Source organism: Gracilinanus agilis, chromosome 1 (assembly GCF_016433145.1).
Source record: "Gracilinanus agilis isolate LMUSP501 chromosome 1, AgileGrace, whole genome shotgun sequence".
NCBI classification, from domain to species: Eukaryota; Metazoa; Chordata; class Mammalia; order Didelphimorphia; family Didelphidae; genus Gracilinanus; species Gracilinanus agilis.
In genome coordinates, this window is record NC_058130.1 from 717440594 (window position 1) to 717462673 (window position 22080).

At 41.1% G+C, this 22080-nt stretch overlaps 1 protein-coding gene across 1 annotated transcript in view; it reads right to left on the reverse strand.

The window, feature by feature from the left end:
- Positions 1-20727, reverse strand: part of ATCAY (ATCAY kinesin light chain interacting caytaxin) — a 52666-nt gene extending 31939 nt beyond the window's left edge. Inside the window, exons 1-2 of the mRNA XM_044685296.1 lie at positions 20651-20727; positions 4204-4262 (exon numbers count right to left, since the gene is read on the reverse strand). Of these exons, the coding sequence (XP_044541231.1) occupies positions 4204-4262; positions 20651-20727 (136 nt within the window). The remainder of the gene's footprint in view (positions 1-4203; positions 4263-20650) is intronic.
- Positions 20728-22080: the final 1353 nt, after the last annotated feature.

Sequence of the window (22080 nt, forward strand, 5' to 3'; positions counted from 1 at the left end):
TTTTTTCCCCCCTCCCCACTCCCCTGCTCCCCTTGGTTTATCCCTTCTAACTTTCTCAGAAGGGTTAGATAAGAGTTTTATTTCCCAATGGATAGTTTAACTACTCTTCCCTCTCCGGGTTGATTACACTAAGAGTAAGGTTTGATTATTACCTCTTAATGCTCTCTTCCTCTCCTTCTTATAATAGTATTTGTCCCCTCTCCCTTCCATGCCCTCTTTATGTGTAATAGAATATTCTATTTTCTTATTCACTCAAGTTTCTCTTGGTATCCCCTGCTATTTACCCCCTCTTTCCCATCCCCCATGCCATCTTAGATTATTTAGTGTTCCACCCTCACCCTGTAAATTATTCTTCTGATTACTATAATAGTGAATATTATAATAGTGAATAGAGTTCACTACAGAGAATTAAACATAACATTTCTCTACATAGGAATACAGATAATTAGATCTCACTGAGGCCCTTAAAAAGGCAAATTTAAAAATTACAAGTTTTCTTTCTTTTCCCTCTGTAACTTATTTACCTTTTCAGGTTTCTCTCGATTTTTGTGGTTCGATATCAAACTTTCCATTCAGCCCTGGTCTTTTCTGTGCAAATACCTGGAATTCTTCAATTTTGTTGAATGCCCATACTTTCCCCTGGAAATATATAGTCAATTTTGATGGGTAGTTGATCCGTGGTTGCAGGCTCAGCTCTCTTACCTTTCTGAATATTGTATTCCAAGCCTTACGGTCTTTTAGTGTGGAGGCTGCCAGATCCTGTGTGATCCTGATTGGTGCTCCTTGATATTTGAATTGTCTCTTTCTGGCTTCTTGTAAGATTTTTTCTTTTGCTTGAAAGCTTTTGAATTTGGCAATAATATTTCTAACCGATTTCTTCTCTGGGTCGAATATGGTGGGTGTTCTATGGATCCTTTCGATGTCTATATTGCCCTCTTTTTGTAGGACTTCAGGGCAATTTTGCTGAATAATTTCTTTTAGTACGGAGTCCAGGTTTTTATTAATTTCTGGTTTTTCTGGAAGACCAATTATTCTCAAATTGTCTCTTCTAGACCGGTTTTCTTGGTCTGTCACTCTCTCATTGAGATATTTCATATTTCCTTCTATTTTTTCAGTCTTTTGACTTTGTTTTATTTGTTCTTGTTGTCTTGAGAGATCATTAGCTTCTAATTGCTCGATTCTAGCCTTTAGGGACTGGTTTTCCTTTTCAATCTTGTCATTTCTGGTGTTCAATTTGCTTATCAGTTCATTTGATTTCTGAGCCTCACTTTCCAATTGCAAGATTCTACCTTTTAAACTGTTATTTTCTTGCCAGATCTCTTCCATTTTCCTCAGAATCTCAGTTTTGAACTCTTCCATAGCTTGTGAGGAGTTTTCCTTATTTGAGGAGGGTCCGGATGCTTGTTTGTTCTCCTCCTCTGTTTGCTCGGTTGTCTGGATTTTCTCTGTGTAAAAGCTGTCGAGTGTTAAAGACTTCTTCTTTTTGTTATTATTCTTTCTCTTCTGAACCTCCTGATGCTGAGTAGCCATCATTAGCCCAGCAGCTTCTCAGCTTTATCCTCGGGCTCAGTGTCTGTTCCAAATCTATTGGCTCCTGAGGTCTGAATTCTGGTTTTTTCCAAGGTGAAGCCCCCTGGTGGGCCCTCTTGCTTGATCCTCTGCTGGAGGTTTCTTTACAAGTCTCAGGGCGCTGCTTCCACAGTCGTATACCTGTCTGTACTGGTTCCCCACTTAGGCTTTAGTTCTGCCTCCACCCACGCCTCTGCTCAGCCGGCACTCTCTGCGCCCAGCGTCCTGCTCCAGCACGCGGTCAGATTTCGCGTGCTTTTTTTGACTTAATGGGTCCTAAGTCTTGCTGCTCTCAGGAACAGGTCCCGGAGCTGCTGATGACTCGATGGGTGCCCCAAACTTGCCCTATTTCTTTTTAGCTGGGTTCGGAGCTATAGATGAGTGTGGAGGGGGTGGGGGTGGGGCGGTTGCTCAGCCCGCAATTGAATGAGAGCCCTTTGTAGCTTGGAAATGTCTCGATTCCACGTACCTTCCACGCTGTGCCCTGTTGTGGGGTTCCTCCGTTCGTCTGGACTTGTTTTTATGTCCCCTTGAGGAGTTTTGTATGTTTAGGTCAGGAGAGGTTAAGAGCTGCTTCTTACTCTGCCGCCATCTTAACCCGGAAAGTCTAAGGCTAGTTTTAAACCCAGGACCTCCCATCTCCAGTCTGGCTCTCTATCCACTGAACCACCTAGGTAAGGTTTATGAATCACAGCTTATCTAGCCCTTCCTCAATTGATGATGGGCATTCTTCTCATTTCCACATTTATAAATCCTCCAAGAGAGTAGCTAGCAATATTTTTGCATATATAAGATCCCTTTCAGCTATTTTTGGAGCTTTTTGGGATATAGGCTTATTAGTAATATACCTGGATGGCATATACTGGTTAATCATTTTTGGGGGGCCAAATTTTCATTAATTATTAAATTAAGTTATAATTATTAAATAGGTAACTATTATATTTCATATTAGTAAAGCCATATATATTCAAGCCTGTCAGGATCTGTTTGTGTCCCAAATCTGTCCTCCAACAAGCAGGTTATTCATCAGTATTTTTAAACAAGTCATTCATCACATTTATCACAAGGTGTTCTCAATTCCAAGCTTAACCCAGTTGTTTTGTCATGTTGGCACTAGGCTACAGGTAGTTGTATTTTGTTGTTTGTGGTGTTGTTCATTCGTTTCCAGTAGTGCCTGACTCTTCATGACCCCATTTGGGTTTTCTTGGCAAAGATACTGGAGTGGTTTGCTATTTCCTTCTCTGGCTCATTTGACAGATGAGGAAACTGAGGCAAACAGGGTGAAGTGACTTGTCCAGGGTCACACAAGCTAGTGTCTGAGTCCAGATTTGAACTCAAGAAGAGGAGTCTTCCTGACTTTAGGCCTGTTACTGTCCACCCTACCACCTAGCTGTGCTTATTAAACCCTTTACTACCTAGCATGTAGCTCTTCTATGTCAGGACATGCCTTGGCCCATGCTGTATCTGAACCTGTATGGTAGATCGTTCAAACAGGCTTCTGCTGTACTTCACAAATACTTATGGAGCCACTTGAAAAATGGGCAAAGGAACAAGATTCCTGGGTCTTGCAGGTCATTGGAGTTGGGATAGAACTACAGCTGGCATTAGGAAGCACTAGGAATCGAACTCAGAAATAATATAGTCTATCCATTCTGCTAGTACTTGTTCCTTCCTATAGTTGTGACCTCAGGTTGCACAGATCTCCGGCACTCAAAGCATGTTTGGCTAAGAGAATGTGAGGATGACCTCCTGGAGGTTGGGTGACCTTCTTGAGACAGTTTTGCAGGAAGATATGGACAAGAGCTACAGGATGGACAAGAATGGATGGATTGTAATAAGGAATGCCCACAATAGTGAATGAATGAAAATAACTTCTTAAGTGCTTTCTAGATGCCAAGTCCGGTGCCAAGGGCTGGCAATACAAATAGAAAAAGCACGACATACCCTGTTCTCAAGGAGGGAGACAGCACTTAAGAAAAAGTTTAACATTCACTAGCTATGTGACCCTGGGAAAGTCACTTAACTGCAACTGGCTAGACCTTACTGTTCTTCTGCCTTGGAACTGATATGTAATATTGATTCTTTAAAAAACTACATATATATATATATTCATAACATTGATTCCAAGACAGAAGGTAAAGGTTTAAAAAAAAAGAAAGTTCAGCAGCAGGGCATACAGAAAGACTTTGAGGGTGCTGTGGCGTGTAGATGGCAAGACCTAGTGATCCTTAGGTTACTTCAGCAGGTCACGAATCTATTACAGGGTACTGGACAGAGTTCCCCAATAAAATTCATGAGGCTAATTATCAGCACCTGTGCTTCAATAATTCTCTCAATGATAGGAATGTTCTGTTATGCATGGGGTAGAAGCACCGTGGATCACTTGCTGGGATATAGGAGGAAGGCACTGGCCCTAGAATCCAAGGACCTGGATTTGGATTCCACCTCTGATTCCACCCTCGGGAGGGGAAGGGACTTGTCCAAGAACACACAAGGCAAATTGGTGACAGAGCCAGGATTCAAACCCAAGTGTTCTGGTATTGTCTCCTAGGATTACAAATTGACCAGATTCATTTTCATCATTGACAAGACTCATAAACCACTGTCCTTGGACAAATCCAAGTGCATACTTACAGGATGTATCTTCAATGGGGCTGCCAAGGGTGTCCATCCCTGTCTCTTCTGGGAGAGGTCTGTCAAACCAGTCCAAGGAGCATCAGTCATGACCAACAGTCAAAGCAAATGGTAGAGCCAGGAGGGTAGGTTGGGCAAAGCAGGTACAGAAGGGTGCATTAAGGGAAGGAAAGAAATATTTTTAATCATTAGTAGTCAGCCAAATTTAGTTCAATTCTTAATTGGCTTGAAATGCCGTAGAAGTATAGAAGAACCTTCTCACTTTAGCTCATTAGTCAAGCCCTGCTATTTTCAGAGAGTTAGCATCTCAGTACTTGAAGTGCTATCAGGAAATGCTGAGTCCCACCCATATTTAAGCAGGAATTTCTCCTATGGCATCCCAGTGGTCATCCAGATTTTGCTTAAAGATTTGTAGACGTACCAAGAATGCTGTTCACTTCCAGAGAAAGAACTGTCGGAGTAGCGATGCAGATGAAACACATGATTTTTCACTTGTTTTTTGGGGTATATGTTTGGGGGTTTTGGTTTTATGAGATTATTCAATCATGAAAATAAACAATATGGAAATATGTTTTATGTGATAATACATGTATAACTCATATTAAATTGTTTGCCAGCTTTGGGATGGGGGAGGGAGAAAATCTGGATCCTTATAACTTTGGAAAACCTATGTGGAAATTTGTTATTACAAGTAATTGGTAAAAATAAATGAATAAAAGATTCCTAGTCATAGAGAACTTGGTACCTCCTCTGGGAAGTTCTCCTGCTGAGTTGAAGTCATCTTCCCTGTAACTTCACACAGATTTTCATTTTTAGAAGGAAACTTGGAGGCTGTCTCATAAATACTGGTCTTGAAGTCAGAAAGACATTCTCCTGAATTAAAATCTGACCTCAGACACTTACTAGCTGTGTGTCTCTGGGCAAGTCATTTAACCCTGTTTGCCTCAGTTTCCTCATCTGTAAAATGAGCTGGAGAAGGAAATGACAAGACACTGCAATATCTTTGTCCAGAAAAACCCCAAAATGGGGTCACAAGGAGTCAAACACAACAGAAACGACTGAACAACAAAAGAAGGCAGGGCATCTAGCCTATTCCACATCTGAACAAAAATCTCCACTATGACTTTCCTAGAAAGTGGTCATTTAGCCTCTACTTCAGTGATTCCCAAAGTTGGCGCCACCGCCCCCGGTGGGTGCTGTAGCAATCCAGGAGAGTGGTGATGGCCACAGGTGCTTTTATCTTTCCTATTAATTGCTATTAAAATTGAAAAAAATTAATTTCCAGGGGGCTAAGTAATATTTTTTCTGGAAAGGGGGTGGTAGGCCAAAAAAGTCTGGGAACCTTGAATACTGCTTCACTTGAATACCCCTAGAGACGGGAAACTCACTAACTTTCTCAATCCATTGTGGAAAAGCTATAATTTTTAGGAATTTCTATTACTAATTCCAACTCTCTGATTTCTGTCCCTGCTCCAGGTTCTGTTCTTTTGGGCTGAGCAGAGAAGAGTCCCAACCCTATTCCATGTGATGGCCTTTCAAATACTTGAATACAACTAACATTGTTCCCCAGATGGAAGAGGGAATGTCTGCCCCCTCTTCCATATGTTTGTATTAGGTAAACAAGTGTTTGTTTTCATATTCTATCTCTTTGTTCTCTAACTGCTTCTTAGGTGTGAATCTTACCTCCATGACTGGATTGGTACCTTCTCTAGGGCAGGGACTCAGTGTCACTGTTTTATCCTGCATCCGCACTGAACCTAGCACAGGGTTGGGCATGAAGTTTGTTATTCAGGAAAGATTTGCTGACAGATATCTTGGTATCACATTCCAGGCTTTTGAAGCTTTGTCTAAGCTCTTAAAACTTCAAGGGTAGAAGCAGCGACTCTTGGGTTCAAATCTGACCCCAGACACTTTCCTAACTGTGTGATCCTGCACCATTTGCCTAGCTCTGGATCTTCTGTCTTATAGTTGTTACTCAATCAGAAAGGAGGAGTTAAAAAAATTCAAGGGAGACATGGCAGACAAATCTGCAGACAAACATCAAAGAGGAAAGTCTCAGGAAGAGCAGGTGCTAATGAACTAGGCCATATGGTATCCCCTGGTCAAGCTATAATAGACTCTAGAGTCAGTCAGAGGACCTGGGTTCAAATCTTATCTTGGGTCATAGTATTTATGGAAACCTGGACAAGCTGTTCAACCTTCCTGGGTGACAGTTTCCCCAACTGTAAAATAAAGGGGTTGGATTTAGATGGTCCCTGAATCCCATCTGCCTCTTGATCTATGACTCCATGATTCTCTGGATAATCTTGTGAGGGAGGCAGGGGGAGGATTCTCAATCCCCATTTTACAGATAACAGCTCGGTTAAAGGGAAGTATCTAGAAAGTATTATGCTATACTCCCTCTCCATCTCATTTCAGAAGGGGAATCGATACCCAGAAGGTTAAACAATTGGTCCCAAGCCACCAAGCTCTAAATACATTTAAATAGAGGCTATGCTACCCAGTGCTAGGTAGTGCAATATACTCGCAGAAAGAGAAGTAGGTTTGTAAAGCACTTTACAAATTTTATTTCATTTGGTCTTTTCAGCAGCCTTATGTGGTAGATATCATTAATTGTTCCCATTTTACAGACAAGAAAACTGAGGCTGAGAGGTTAAATGGTTGGCCCAGGATCATACAGCCAGTATAGGTCAGAGACAGGGCTTCTTGACTCCAATCCCAGTGCTCTATCCATTGTGCCATGTTGTGTGACCCTAATTTGGGAGGTCTTGGCTATGTGTATGTTCTGAGTGTTGTCCTTATTGGGGAGATGAAGCCACAGCCATCTCTCACATTGCCTGGAAATGACTTAGAGACCTAAGGTTAGGTGTACCAGAACCCTCCTGCTCAAGCCTAAAGAAATCTGTCAACCACTCTGGCTTTATTCTTCCTTTGGTTCCTCTTTCTTCCCTTCTGTATTCTCATTTTTGGAGGTTCCATTAAGCTTTCCTTCATGTGCAGTAATATGAGCTTGTAATAAAGACACATTTTTTTCTTATTCTCTTTTTTAAACCCCCTACCTTTTGTCTTAATTATTAATTCTAAGACAGAAGAGTAAGAAGGGCTAGGAAATCAGGGTTAAGTGACTTGCCCAGGGTCACACAGCTAGGAAGTTGTCTGAGGCCAGATTTGAACTCAGGTCCTCCCAACTCCAGACCTGGCACTCCATCTTCTGTGCCCCTAAGGAGCATTGCTTTCAACATTAACTAGTCGATCTTGCTTTTTTTGCTAATGCCTCTAAGAACCTCAAATGGATTAGGAACCACACAAGTAGAAACAAGGAAAACAGCTATTAGTTCCTTCTAAATGAGCTGGTTTTGACTTGATCATGAAGGGATCAAAGCAGATTCAGTTGAAAGGTCTTAATGATCAACTTCTGGCCAAAATAAATGGTCAACATTTAGCAAGAAGGAAAGCCCCTGCAACCCTGATCCCATGTGTGGCCTGAACTGGATTTAAATGAAATTGGGAAACATTTAACTACCTAAATAAAAATGTAATAAAACACAGATAACATTACATTTAAAAACTAAGCCAATATGTGGCCCCCTAGGATCTTTCTATAAAGTTAATGGCCTCCATTTCTACCTGAATTGGACACCACTGGCCCAGGTGATCTCGAAGGTCTCTTTCAGCTCTAAATGTAAGATTCTAACATACTTTAGAAGTATCTTGTGCAGCTATAGCCATGGAACAATCCTATCATGGAATCTGAAGTTGAAAGGGGTGTGAGATAAAAGTAATAATAACTAGCATTTACATAACATTTTAAAATTTACAAATCACTTCCGAATATCTCATTTTCTCCTCAAAACAACCTGGAAAGAAGGCACTATGATTACTTGTATTTACTTACGAGGAAACTGAGGCAAATAGAGCATAAGTGACTTATCCAGGATCACACAGATAGTGTCTGAAGCCAGAGTTGAAATCAAGAAGACAAGTCTTCCTGACTTCAGGCCCAGTACTATCCATTGTGCAACCTAGCTATCCTTAGATAAAAAAGTAGGCTATATAAATACTCCTTCTTTTCCTTTCTCTCTCCCTAAGAAAAAGGGCAACAAAAACTACACACAAAAGAAACCCAATCAAAATAAAAAAACGGGGAAAGCATAATGATTAAAATGTGTCCACTGTGCCATCTAGCTTCCTTAGTGATTTGTCTAATCTAAATCCTTCATTTTACTCTTAAGGAAATTGAAGCAAACTGAGGATAGATAGATGACTTGTCCAGGGACACACAGCTAGCAAGTAACTGACTTATTCAAGATTTCAGATTCAATGTTCTATCTACTGAGCCACCTAACTGCCTTAGTGATTATCTAAGTTCCTTATTTTACTGATGAATAAACTGAGGTTCAGAGAGCTGAAGTGAATTGGCCCTGGTCACACAGCAAACAGTAACAATAACTTGTGTTCCTATAGGATTTGAGGTTTATAAAGCATGCTCCTTACAATTCAGTGAAATAGCAACGATATTAGCATTGTTGCCTCCATTTTTTTACAGATGAGAAAACTGAGTTGTAGAGAATGTTTTGATTTATTTCGGGAAACGATGTTACTAAGTGGAAAACCAGGATCCCCAAGTTTAAGATTAAAGTTTTGTCTTTTTAAAAACACTCACATGACAACACATTTCAGAAACTAGCTTCATCTAGGAGGGGGAAAAGAATGCTTTGCCCCTTGATCAGTTGATCAGCCAGTCAATCATTCTACAAGCACTTATTAATCATTTACTGTGTATGAGTGTATTGGGGCAAAAAACCCAGTTTCTGCCTTCAAGGACTTCACATTTTGATGGGGCATGTTAAAGAATTAGAACCTCTGGGGGTCTGGGCTGTTGTTGGCATGAATGAAGCAGATTTTCTGGCTCTAAAGTTCTGGTTTTTGGAGTCAGAAGACATAGGTTCACATCTTGTCTCTGCTACTGATTACTTGTGTGACCTTGGGGAAAATAACTTAACCTCTTTGAGCCTCAGTTTCCTAATCTGTAAAATGAAGGGGACTAGATCAGATGATCTCTAAGGATGTGTTCAGCTCCAAATCTCTGGTCTTCTCATGCCATGAGGGGATGGTGGTCTGATTGCCAGCCCCCCCCCCCCTGCACAGCATCTCCAAATATCCCAATGATTTTCCATAGGGCACCTGGAGCCTGACAATGTATGTCAGAGGGTTCTGTGAACACAGACTCTATGAGGAAGTAAGGAAAAAAACCGTCTTCCTTACCTTTAAAGAGGATGCTCAGGATGCTCCCTTTGGGATTTGGCTCCTCCTGTTCCAGTCTTACCTGGGTCCTGAGCCTTCTTTGTCCCTTCCTGAATTTCCTGAATCAGGGGAGCTTGTTTAAGGCTCCAGCCCCACCATTTTGGGCTGTGCTGGTCAGATGATGCTGAGCTCTATCCTATTAGATACTGGCTCTCTGGCAGTGAATGAATTCTGACTAGGAAGATGCTGGAGCCCCAGTGAGCATGCGCCAGCATCTTACTCCTCCCTCGGGCATCCCTACAGCATCAATGCAGAACGCGAGCCGCACCAGCACACCGCGGCTTCAGCAGGAAGACACACCTCCGAGGGCGAAAATGCTTAGCCCTCCTTCTCTGCTCGGCTCCCTCCCTTCTTGGCTTACACCGGCCCACTGCCTCCTTCTCACTGGTCCTGTCTCCTTGTACCCAGCCGCTTTCACCAAGCTTTGGCTGCCCTATGTATCTGGACCGTGCCAGTGGACGAGGAGGCGATGTGCTGTGTGTGGGGTGGAGGAGAGGGAGAAAGAGCACTGGATTCAGAGTCAGAGACCAGGTTCGGGTTTTAGCGATAATTCTCATTAGTCATGTGACTGTGGGGTAAGGCAGGAAAGGAACTGGAAATACAGTCTGAAAACTTGAGTTCAAAACCCAGCTCTGCCACTCACTACCTAAGTGACCTTGAACAAGTCTCTTAGCTTGTGCCTCAGTTTCCTCATATGTAAAATGAGGGAATGAGATTACAGTATCTTTAAGGGCCTTTTCTCCAGATCTATGATCTTAAATAGTGGCTTGATGGAGCCAGCTTGAACTGGCTCACAAGAGCTCATCATTAAAATTTCAATGTAAGGGTTTATACCTCAGACACTGGCAAATGCTACAAATCAGAGTTTAACTTATTGCTTTGTTGTTTGTTTAGACTCAAGAAAATGATGGAGGAAATGTCAATGATGCAGATTAAACTCAAAAGTGTATTGGGTGCATTTTTTTGCCATTGGAGAGTAAGTTGTTAAATATTTACCAGTACACCACTGAGCCTATCACATAAGTCCTATTTCCTTAACTGTAAAATGGAGGTTCTGTGTTTCCTGCTTCACAGGGTCAATTGTTATGAAGAAGACCCTTTGCTTACCTGGTTCATATAGAAATATGAACTATTATTATTATTATTCATAACAGCAACTCTCATTCTTTTCTGTTTTCCTATAGGAATGGACTCAAAATCTGTTTCTTGGTTTGCTAGTCTTAGACTCTAGGATCTAACTTTCCAGCCTTTTTTTTTAAACCCATACTTTCTGTCTTAGAATCAATACTGTGTATTGGTTCCAAGGCAAAAGAGTGATAAGGGTTAGGCAATGGTTGTTAAGTGACTTGCCCAGGGTCACACAGCTAGGAAGTGTCTGAGATAAGATTTTAATCCAGGACCTCCCGTTTTACAGCCTGGCTCTCAGTCCACTGAGATACCTAGCTATCCTGTACCCAAAGCCTCTTCTAAAGTGAGGACTACTTGGACGCTGTGGTAGAGGGGTACAGGAAATGTGGCTGTGCTGCTGGGAATCTTTTGTTCTAACTCTGAAAAGACATGCCTATGAGTAAAGGTCTGACTTTATCATTGCCCCAGTGGGCTTGATGTGATGAAATACTTATTAAGCAAAGCCTCCCTTGGGTCTTTATTTCCTTTAGGATAAAATATATACTTCTTGACCTGGCATATAAGACTCTCCATGATCTAATGGCAACTTCTTAGCCTTGGCTCTTATCACTGCCCTCCATAATAATAATAATTATGAGGATTTTTATAAACCTATTATGTGCCAGGCACTGTGCCAAGTACTTTACAAATATTATCTCATTTGATCTTCACAATAACCCTAAGAGGTAGGTGCTATTATTATCTCTATTTTACTGATGGTGAAACTGAGGCAGATACAGACTAAGTAATATCCCCACGGATACACAGCTAGTAAATGTCTGAGGCTGAATTTGAACTTGGATCTTCCCGATTGCAGGCCCTTTATACTTTATTCTTACATCCTTTATCTTTCCCAATCGTAGGATCATAGGTTTAGAGCTGGAAGTGATCTCACAGGTTATCAAGAGAGTCTAACCTCCTCAACTTTACAGATGAAGAAAATGAATCTGGGAGAGACTGGGTGACTTGCCCAAGGCTATTCAGCTAGCGAATGTTTGAGATTGGATTTGAACCCAGCTCTTCTTGACTCCAAGTCTAGCACTCAGTTCACTGTGTCAACCACCAAACTTATCCTGTTCTTTCAAGCTTCTGTGCATTTGTGGAGACCCTCACCCAAGCCAGGAATATGCTACCTCCTCATTTCAGTCTGTTGAAATCCTTTTCATATTCAAGACCCAGTTCAAGTGTTACCCTGTTTTATCAAATTTTCCCTGATTCCCTCAACTGGAGGCAATCATTCCCTGATCACATTTCTGGGGAACACTTTGCACAAATTTCTCCTTTGCCTCAGTCACATACTACCATGTGTCATGCGTGTGTGTGTGTGTGTGTGTGTGTGTGTGTGTGTGTGTGATAGCCTTCTATTAGATTAGAAGTTTCTTGAGGGCAGAAAATCACATAATTTTTTTTTCATCTCGATTCTGAGTGCTGAGCACAAGGTTTTGATATAGGAGGCATTTAATAAATAGCTGCTGAATGACTACTGAGACAAGATTCTAATCAATTAGCCATTTCAATTAATCAATTCAATGAAAGTCAATTAAATTCAATTAACAAAATTTGAGCATTGGAAGGGACACTCTATTGACCGTCTATTTCAACCCATATATGAAAGAATTCCCACTGCAGCATCACTGACAAATGGTTGTTCAGCCTCTGCCTGAAGACTTCTAAAGAGAGGGAATCCACCAAAGCTCCAAGTACTCCATTCCACTTTTGGACAATTACTAAATTTTTTAAAATGTAATTTTATTTTCCCCCCCGACCAATGTATATTTGTTTTCTCTTCCTCCCACTGCCTACTCTCTACCATCAAAAACTGAAAAAAAAAACACACCATATTCTATTCAGTAAAGCAAAACAGATTCTCACATTGGCCAGATCCAAAAATGTATGTCCCATTCTGGTTTTTAATGCATAATTCAATTGAACAAAGAATCTACTTTGTGCAAAGCCTTTGCTAGGCACTGAGAATCAATAGACTGACACAGTCAGGGAGTAAGTAAAAAGGAGAGGCCTAGGCAAAGGGCTATGAGAAATCTGTGGGGAGGGGGCTGGGAGAGAGACAGAGGCAGGGATAGAGACAGAAACAGAGACAGAGACAGAGACAGAGAAACAGATACAGACACGGATATAGACACAGACATAGACACACAGAAAGAGCCAGAGAGATAGATAGATAGAGACAGAGGGAGAGAGTGACAGGGAGGGAAAAGAAGGGAGAGAGACAGGGAGAATGACAGAGAGAGAGAGACAGACAGAGAGAGAGAGAGAGACAGAGAGAGAGAGAGAGAGAGAGAGAGAGAGAGAGAGAGAGAGTTGTGGAGGAGAGAGAGAGAGGGAAAAGGAAAGAGAAAAGGGAGGAAGGGAGAGAGAAACTGTGCTGGAGCCAGCTCAAACCAATTTATGAAAGCCAATTATTACATTTTCAGGGTGTTTTACACCTCAGAAATCAGCAAGCACTACAAATTGAAGCTTCATTTATTGTTTTGTTGCTTGTCTAGGTTTAAGAAAGTGGTGGAGAAAATGTTAATAAGGTAGATTAAATTTTAAATTATGTATTTTTTTGGACAGCTTGTCATTAAACATTTATTAGCATGCTCTTAGCAGAGACCACTTTCCCTTGGTGGGTTATAAAAAGGCTCTATGGAAGAAGTAGCCTTTGGGTTGGACACTGAAGGGAATTAGGGACTTCAACAGACAGAGATGGAAAGGGAGGTAGGGAATCCATTCCAGATATAGTAGATAGCAAGAACAAAGAAAGAGAGGCAGGAGAAGAATACAGCATGGGAACAGGAGAAAGGGTAGCATAGATTCAGTGGAATATGGAATATGTGAAGGACAATAGCATGAGGTAAAGTTGGACAGGTAGGCTGGAGGCAGATGGTAGAAGGCTTTGAATGCCAATGTGAAGAATTATACTTTATTCAGGAGGCAATGGAGAGCCACAGAAGATTTCTGAGTAGCTGATTGACCCAAACATAGTGACATGATAGGAATATTATTCAGTCAATGCATAAAGAGTAGATTGGATTCAGAATGACTAGCCAGGAGGCTATTGCAACACAAACGTTCTATGATGTGCAATAGTCATCCTTTCATGGGCTTCTGGACACAAACAGGAACACCCCTTTTCTTGCCTCCAGTAATGCTCTATCATTGAAGGCATGGAAAGAATGTTTATGAAATCGACTGGGAATGATAGCATATTAAATGGCGATCAGGGTCTCTTCAAAAGGCTAAAATAATCAACACATTAGGATAATGGGCCAAATCTAATATAACTAAATTGAATCAAGAGAAATACAAAGTCCTAGACTTGGTTTCAACTAAGAAATGAGAAAATTACAGGATGGGGAAGGGGTATCTGTATAATAGTTTGTGTGGAAATATGAATAAAGTCATAATTGTGCTCTTAGCTCTCTCCCACTTATGCTATTTATATATCTTGTGTGAATGTGGCTTTTTGTACATTGTCTCTCCTATTAGAATGTGAGTTCCTTGAGGGCAGAGATCATGTTCCTGGCCTTTCTTTTGGTCCTCAGGCCTGGCATATAATACTGGTTTAATAAATGCTGGTTGCCTGACTTACCAAGTAGAAGGCACTGTGCTAAGCCCTCAGGACACAAATAGAAGCCAGCCAATCCCTGCCCTCAAGGAGCTAACTAATGTAGGGAAGACAACATAGAGAGGTGTTGTGAAGGTTGGGGTGGAGATGAGGATTGTGAAGGGAGAGGAAGATAGATGATGAGGAAGAGGAAGATAGAAAGATTTTTGAGAGTTGAAGTGGGATGGTGTATAATGGAAAGGGAAGACCTAGGTTCAAATCCCAACTCAGACATGTACTAGCTATGTGACTTAACTTTTTGGTGCCTTGGTTTCCTCATCTGTAAAATGAAAGAATTGGATTGGATGGCTTTTAAGGTCCCTTCCAGTCCTAATTCTATGATCCTATAAATCTGAGGGCTACAAGCTCAAGATCAATCAACATGAGTAAGACTTAGCAGTCAAAAAAGCTAATGTGAATTCAGGCTTTATTTAAAAAAGTGTGGGGTCCAGAGGGTGGGAAGAAGATAGTCACATTGTTCTTGTTGACATCTAGAATGCTGAGATGATTTTGAGATGCTTCAGATTGAGATGGGCATTGGCAAACAGAAACATGTCCAGAGTAGGGCAACCAGGATGGGGAAGAAACTGGAGACTGGCCCATAAGAGCATCTGTTGAAGAAACTAGGGATCTTTAGCTGAAGAAAAGAATTAAGGGGTTCATTTGAACTATTAAGTATTTAAAGAAGACAGACAGGAATTGTTCTGCTTGGCCCCACAGGGCAGAACTAGGAATAATAGGTAAATATTGCAGAGAGGTAGATTTGGGCTTGATATGATGAAAAATACTGCATGGCAGCAGAGGCCGAATGACTCTTTATTCGTGATATTATAGAGGAGATTCCTCTATGGACAGGACTAGAAGACTGAGGTCTCTGAGATTCTGAGATTGTATAAAGGGGTACTAGATGTGGAATCAAAAGATCTGGTCCAGAAACTGTTATCTCTGCCACTTAGTAGCTATTTGACAGGGTAAGACAGCATTTTCTCTGGCTCTCCCTTGTGTAGGGAATGCACTCTCCTTCTCATTCTGCCCCCCAGTCTCCTTCGCATTTTAGCTAGTTTGCCAAAAACCTTTCCTAGTCTTCTTTAATCCTCGCACCATTTTCTGATATTTTCTCCAATTTGCCCTGCATATATTATTTGTAACTAGTTGTTTTCATGTTGTTTCCTCTATTAGACTACAAACTCCCCTAGAGCAGAAGCTTTTATTTTGGCTTTTATATCCCCAACGGTTCAGCACAATGGCTAGCATACAACAAACGTGTAATAAGTGCTAGTTAACTGACTTAGCTCTCGTACCTTGGTTTTCTCATCTGTAAAATGGGAATAATAATAATAATAGTGTACTTTGTCTACTTTAGGGAGATTGTGGAGATGAAATGAAATGTGTAAAACACTTTGTAAATTGGGCTTAGTTAAACATTTGGTAAGCTGTTTTATTCAATTGCTGGATCAAACCATTATAGAAATGTCATTATGAAAATGTCAAGCCCTGAAGAGATCCATGATGGCCATCTCACCTCATCTTGATTCACTTCAAGCCATTTTTCTACACTTAAAAGCTTACAAACATACAACCACACAGAACACTTTTGTTCAAGTTTGAATCTCAGATTGGTTTCTTACTCCTTTTAGATATGTCACTCCACCCCTCTAGGCTTCAGTTTTTATATCTGATATTTATATCACATATATAAAATATATATATGTTATTTTATATCATATAAAATGAGGGAATTGGAATAGAGGATTTTTCATGCACTCACCACCCTTAAAACCTCCATCTGAGGGGGCAGCTGGGTAGCTCAGTGGATTGAGAGCCAGGTCTAGAGACGGGAGGTCCTAGGTTCAAATCTGGCTTCAGACACTTCCCAGCTGTGTGACCCTGGGCAAGTCACTTGACCCCCATTGCCTACCCTTACCACTCTTCCACCTATAAGTCAATACACAGAAGTTAAGGGTTTAAAATTAAAAAAAAACAAAAAAACCTCCATCTGAGAATCCCCAAGAAGGACCACTGAGCTGGGTCCAACAGAATTCCTAGTCCTGTCAAGACAGACAATGATACCAGCATCAAATCTGCAGCTGGAACCTTCCTACATAGAGTTAAGCTAGTTTTGGAGAGAGAGTAAACAAAAGAGCTTCTTAATTAAGATTGAGTTGGCAAAAGAATTGAACTTAATGATCAAAACTTCACAAGAAACCTACTGTCCTCTGAACACTGAGTTACTGAAGCCAAGGGGCAATCTCTGCAGCTGCCACCAGGAGAAACTCACTTGTGCACCATCTCCCCTCCCGCTCACAAGTGTCTCTTTGCAATATTAAACTTTCTGAACTGGTTCTCAGTTTGCATTTACAGATGATCTTGTTCTTTCCATTTATTGCTGAATTAAGGCAAAACATTGCCTGCAAACCTGTTTTGGGTATTACCTAATTGTGTGAACTTGGACAAGTTACTTCTCTCTGAACCTGTTTCCTCATTTATAAAAATGGGGCTAATAATACTTGCTCTACCTTACATCTCAGGGTAGTTCGCTCTCTCCTTGCATAGTTGGGGAAACTGAGGCCCAGAGAGACTGGGACTGGCTGTGGTCATATAGGAAATAAGTGGCAGATTTGAACCAGGATTTGAATCAAGGTCCCTTTGACTCCAAATCTGGGATTCTTCATTGCACCATGATGTATTTCACTTTTAAAATCTCAAAACATTCTACAAAAGTGAGTTCTTATCAATAATAATAAAATCAGAAGATCACAGAATCATAGAATTTCAGAGCTGAAAAGCATCTTGGAGCTCATCAGATCCAGCTTCCTTATCACAGTGGAGGGAATATAACTCTGAGGGAGGAGAAAGGTCTGCTTAAGGACTAACAGTGAATTGGGATCAAAACCAAAACCATGTATAATGTTTTTTACTAAAATAGAGATTTAATTATGATGATAATAATAGCAACAATAGAACAGGTAGAGTAATTATGTTAATCCACACGCATTTAAGTGATTATTATATGCCAAGCACTGTACTAATTACAAAGGTTACAAAGAAAAAAAAATCAAAAGGGTCCTTGCCTTCAAGGAACTTACAGTCTAATTAGTCTAGTTAAGGATCATATGATCATAACTTTAAAGATAAAAAGTCTCTTAGAGGCTGTAAAGTTCATCCTCCCACTCTTATTTTGTGGATGAGGAAACAGACATTGAAAAAGAAATTAGTTGACTTGATATGAGTCCCATGCTAGTGAGTATCTGAGGGGGATTTGAAAACTGGACTTTCTGATTCCAGTATTTTCTGATTCTATATCCAATTCCTTATACTATACCATACTGCCACTCCTAAAGGTGTATAAAGGCATGATTTGGGAAGGAAGGCACCAGCAGCTGGGAGAATCAGGAAGGACTTCCCCTAGAAGGTGGCACTTGAGCCATCCCTTGAAGAACATCAGGGATTCTAAGAATAGAGGTGAGGGGGGAAGCTGGATGCCTCAGTGGATTGAGAGTCAGGCCTAGAGATGGGAGGTCCTAGGTTCAAATCTGGTCTCGGATACTTCCTAGCTGTGTGACCTAGGGCAAGTCACTTGACTCCCAGTGCCTAACCCTTACCACTCTTCTGCAGTGGGACCAATACACAGTATTAATTCCAAGATGGAAGGTAAAGGTTTTAAAAAAATAGTGGTGAGGAGGGAGAACATTCTAATCTAATACAAAGATGGGAAATGAGAATTGGATTGCTTTGTATGAGAATCATCTCTTTGCTTGCTCTGGGTATTTTCTCTGACTCTCCCTTGACTGATGCTCAAAATGTTCTCCTTCCTCATCCATAACTCCTGGCTTTCTTCAAGCCCCATCTAAGATTCCACTTTCTATAGGAAGCCTTTCCCAATCCTTCTAAATTTGAGTGCCTCCCCTTTCTGAATTATTTCCTATTTCTCCTACATAGAGCTTGTTTGTACATATTTTTTAAACACTTTATTTTCTCTTTTAGAATAGATACTAAGGATTGATTCCAAGACAGAAAAGTGTTAAGGGTTAGGCATTGGGGTTAAGTGACTTGCCCAGGGTCACACAGCTAGGAAGTATCTGAGACTGGATTTGAATGCAGGACCTCCCATTTCAAGGCTGTCCACTGTACCACCTAACTGTCCCTGTACATATATTTCTTGTTTGTTGCCTCCCCTGTTAGATTGTAAGCTCCTTGAGGGCAGGGGCATTTCCCCTTTTTTCATATCTTCTGCACCTAGTGCAGTACCTGGTATATAAAAGGAGCTTAATAAATACTTGTTGACCGAATGACTAATATAGCTAGAAAAGGAGGATGGGGCTGGATTGTGAAGGCCAAACGGAGGAGTTTATATCTCATCCCTTAGAAAAGTAACATACTTCAGCAGTGTGTTCTCTTATCACATAAATCTTCATGCACTTGTGTGTAAGATTAGATCAGTGGTACTTAGAGGAAGGGGAACGAATGACAGGGTTTTTTGGCATTCAAACTCAGGTCTAGGAGTTAATGACTGGTATGAAAAACCCAAATAACAGAAAATCAAAAGCACTCAACAGGGGATCAAAAAAGGGCTGTTGGTTTTCCAGCCACACACTGACCTTTCCCCACCCAGGTTTTACCGAGGACTTTCAGCTTTAGCATCTGAGACCAAAGGAATCCTCCCATTGGTGGTGTAACTCCCATTTTGATGGCACCCTAAGGTCTATGAGGCACTTTCCTCCCCAACAATCTTTCGAGGTAATTGATGTGAGATACGTTCTCTCTATTTTACAGATGGAAATAACTGGAGTCTGGAGAGGAGAAGAGTCTTGTCTATGGATGTAAAATAATCTAGTAAAAGAACAAGGGAGAGAACTCAGGCCCTTGACTGCTATACTTCCCACCTCTTTACCATGCGTACTATGCTAACAGAATAAACTTTAGCTTTTAAAAAGTTCTAAGTTTGCCTGGGGCCCCAATTTTAGCGCTCTGGTATAACTCTTTTCCTCTCTGTTTTCAAGGTCTAGTTCAGAGGCCATTTTGTCAGGGAAGCCTTCCCTAACTCCAGCTCTTAATTTTCTAGGTCAAAATAGCCTTTATCTCCCAAAACTTCCCATAGTTCTTTGCTTGGACCTCTTTCTTGCATCACATTGATTTGTGTACCTATTCTTCCCTACATTAGATTGTAAGTCTCTTGAAATCAGAATCTATTATGCAGTCAGAGGACCTGGATTCAAATCCTCTGTTATCCTTATAGCTTAGTAATAATTGGGCAGAGTAATAACTAACATTTATATAGCACTTACTTTGTGGCATGGGTCAGCTAGGTGGCACAGTGGATAGAGTTTCAGGCCTGGTGTCAAGAAGACCTGAGTTCAAATCCAGCCTCAGATACTTACTAGCCATATGACCCTGGGTAAGTCACTTAATCCTATCTCCTCATCTGTAAAGTGAACTGGAGAAGGAAATGGCAAACCACTCTAGTATCTTTGCCAAGAAAATTCCAAATGGGATCACAGAGTTGGGCACAACCAAAATGACTGAACAACAAAAAATACCACGTCTTGCCATTTAATCTCTCTGGGCCATCATTTCTCATCTGTAAAGTGAAGGAGTAGGACCAGAAGACCTCTAAGATCCTTTCCAACTCTAAATTTGTGATCCCGTGATTTCCTTGTACAGAACAGACCTTTATAAATGTTTGGTGGATTGAGATGAATTTTCTGACTTCTACTTGTACCGTGGAAAGGAGGATTAATGGCATAACTAAAGGCTTTGAAAGAGAAAAAGATCAATTCAAAAGACAGGGGTCCAAAATGAACTTCTTCAGGAGAAGTGGCTTGCATGTATTCACAGTCAAAAATATCAATACATTTACTGTACCGGAGAAATATAGACAAATAGAATTGCCAGCCAGGGCTATGTAGGATTTTAGAGCAGGATTTTAGAGCAGGGAGAGCTCACTTGGAAGCTGGGCACAATTCCTGTTAGATATCTTAAGTTCTAACTCAGAGACTAGAGTTTGGGAAGCCTGATTTGCAAGACGGGTAGTGTACTGTACAGGAACAAACAGTGGATCCACAAGTCAGGAGACCTGGGTTTATACTCTGGTTCCATTGCATAGTAGCTGTGTTGCCACAGCTAAATCACTACAGTTTTCCCTGAGCCTCAGGTTCCTCAGTGGTAAAACTGGAATAATAATAGTTGAATTACCCACCTCCCAGGGTGGTCATAGGAAAAGCATTTCATAAACCTTAAAGTGCTAAAGATCCATGAGCTTCTGAATTATTGCTAACATATTGTACTTCTGTGGAGAAGTAGTCCAAATGTTAGAAATCTTAAATTCCCTCCCCTACCCCAAGTCTTAATGGCAGAGGTTGCAAGACACACCTGGGGAAGTCTTCATCTTGCCATTCCTCCTTCACATCCACATTTCCCATCCGTAGTGTGGCTTCTGTGGTCCCCATGGTGATGGATCAGGGATGGAGAAAGCTTGAAATTGGGAGGGTCTGAGAAGGAAGATGGAAACAGGAGAGACAGACAGACAGACACACACACACAGAGGAATTATTATGAACTTTATTTGATATGATATCATCATTTTCATGGGATCAAGATATGTTCGAGTTGGAAGGTTCTTAGAGGTCAAAGGGACCAATCCCCTCTGGAGGATGAAACAAATCCAAAGTCCTTCCTTCCTTTCTTTCTTCCTTCCTTCCTTCCTTCCTTCCTTCCTTCCTTCCTTCCTTCCTTCCTTCCTTCCTTCCTTCCTTCCTTCCTTCCCTCTCTCTGTCTGTCTGTCTTTTTTCCTTCCTTTCTTTCCCTTACCTTCAATCTTAGTATAAATTCAAAGACAACAGAGTAGAGTGGCAAGGGCTTATCAGGGTTAAGTGACTTGTCCAGGGTCACATAGCTAGGAAGTGTCTGAGGTCAAATTTGAACCCAGGTCTTCCCAAACTCCAGGCCTGCTGCTCTATGCACTGTGCTACCTAGCTGCCCATCTCACTTCTTATTGCTACTTATTATACTGGTGATTTGGGTAGGCCCCTTTCTGGACCTCAGTTTCTTTTTCTGTAAAATGAGTGGATTGGTCTAGGGGAAGATGATTCCTTTCTGTTTATAACCCTATGACAATATTTTATGTGAGATCCTCTAAGGAAGAGCCAATCAAATGGACTCTGATTTGAAAAGAGACCCAGACCAATAGCTTTACTATCCCTTTTGAATCTGATATTTTCATGTAGGAAGTCTAGGAAAACAGTGAATTCTGCATAGACCATTTGTAATTTGACCATTTCTGGTGGGGAAGAAGCATCAAAATAAAAATTAGCTAGATTCTCTTCTTCCTCCCCCTCCTCCTGCAGCTGTTTTTAGGAGAAGGTTTAAATAAATGAAAAATTCATTTCAAGTCATGGGGCAGTGGCCTCCATTTCAGTTTCCCTGTAGCAGACACTGTGTTTCTGTCTCTGTTTCTATTCTATGTGGTGTCACAGGAAGAAAAAAGCTAAAGCCTTCCACAAAGAAAGCCTTTCAGGCCCCACATCTGAAGTTGCCTTCACTCCACAGGGACCCGTGTCACCCCAAAGCACACTGTCAATATAGAGCATGACCAGTCACAATATATAATCCTGTATCTATGCATGCATTCAGACCCAGATTTGAGGATGCAGGAGGACAATGTGGGTGTCATCCAAGAAAGGCACATATGGCATTGAATAATTAATATATTTTAACCTCCTCCATGATGGAGGCAGGTGTAAGGGAAGGCACGCCAAATCTGGAATGGAAGGACCTGAGTTTTAATCTCAACCCTATTGCTT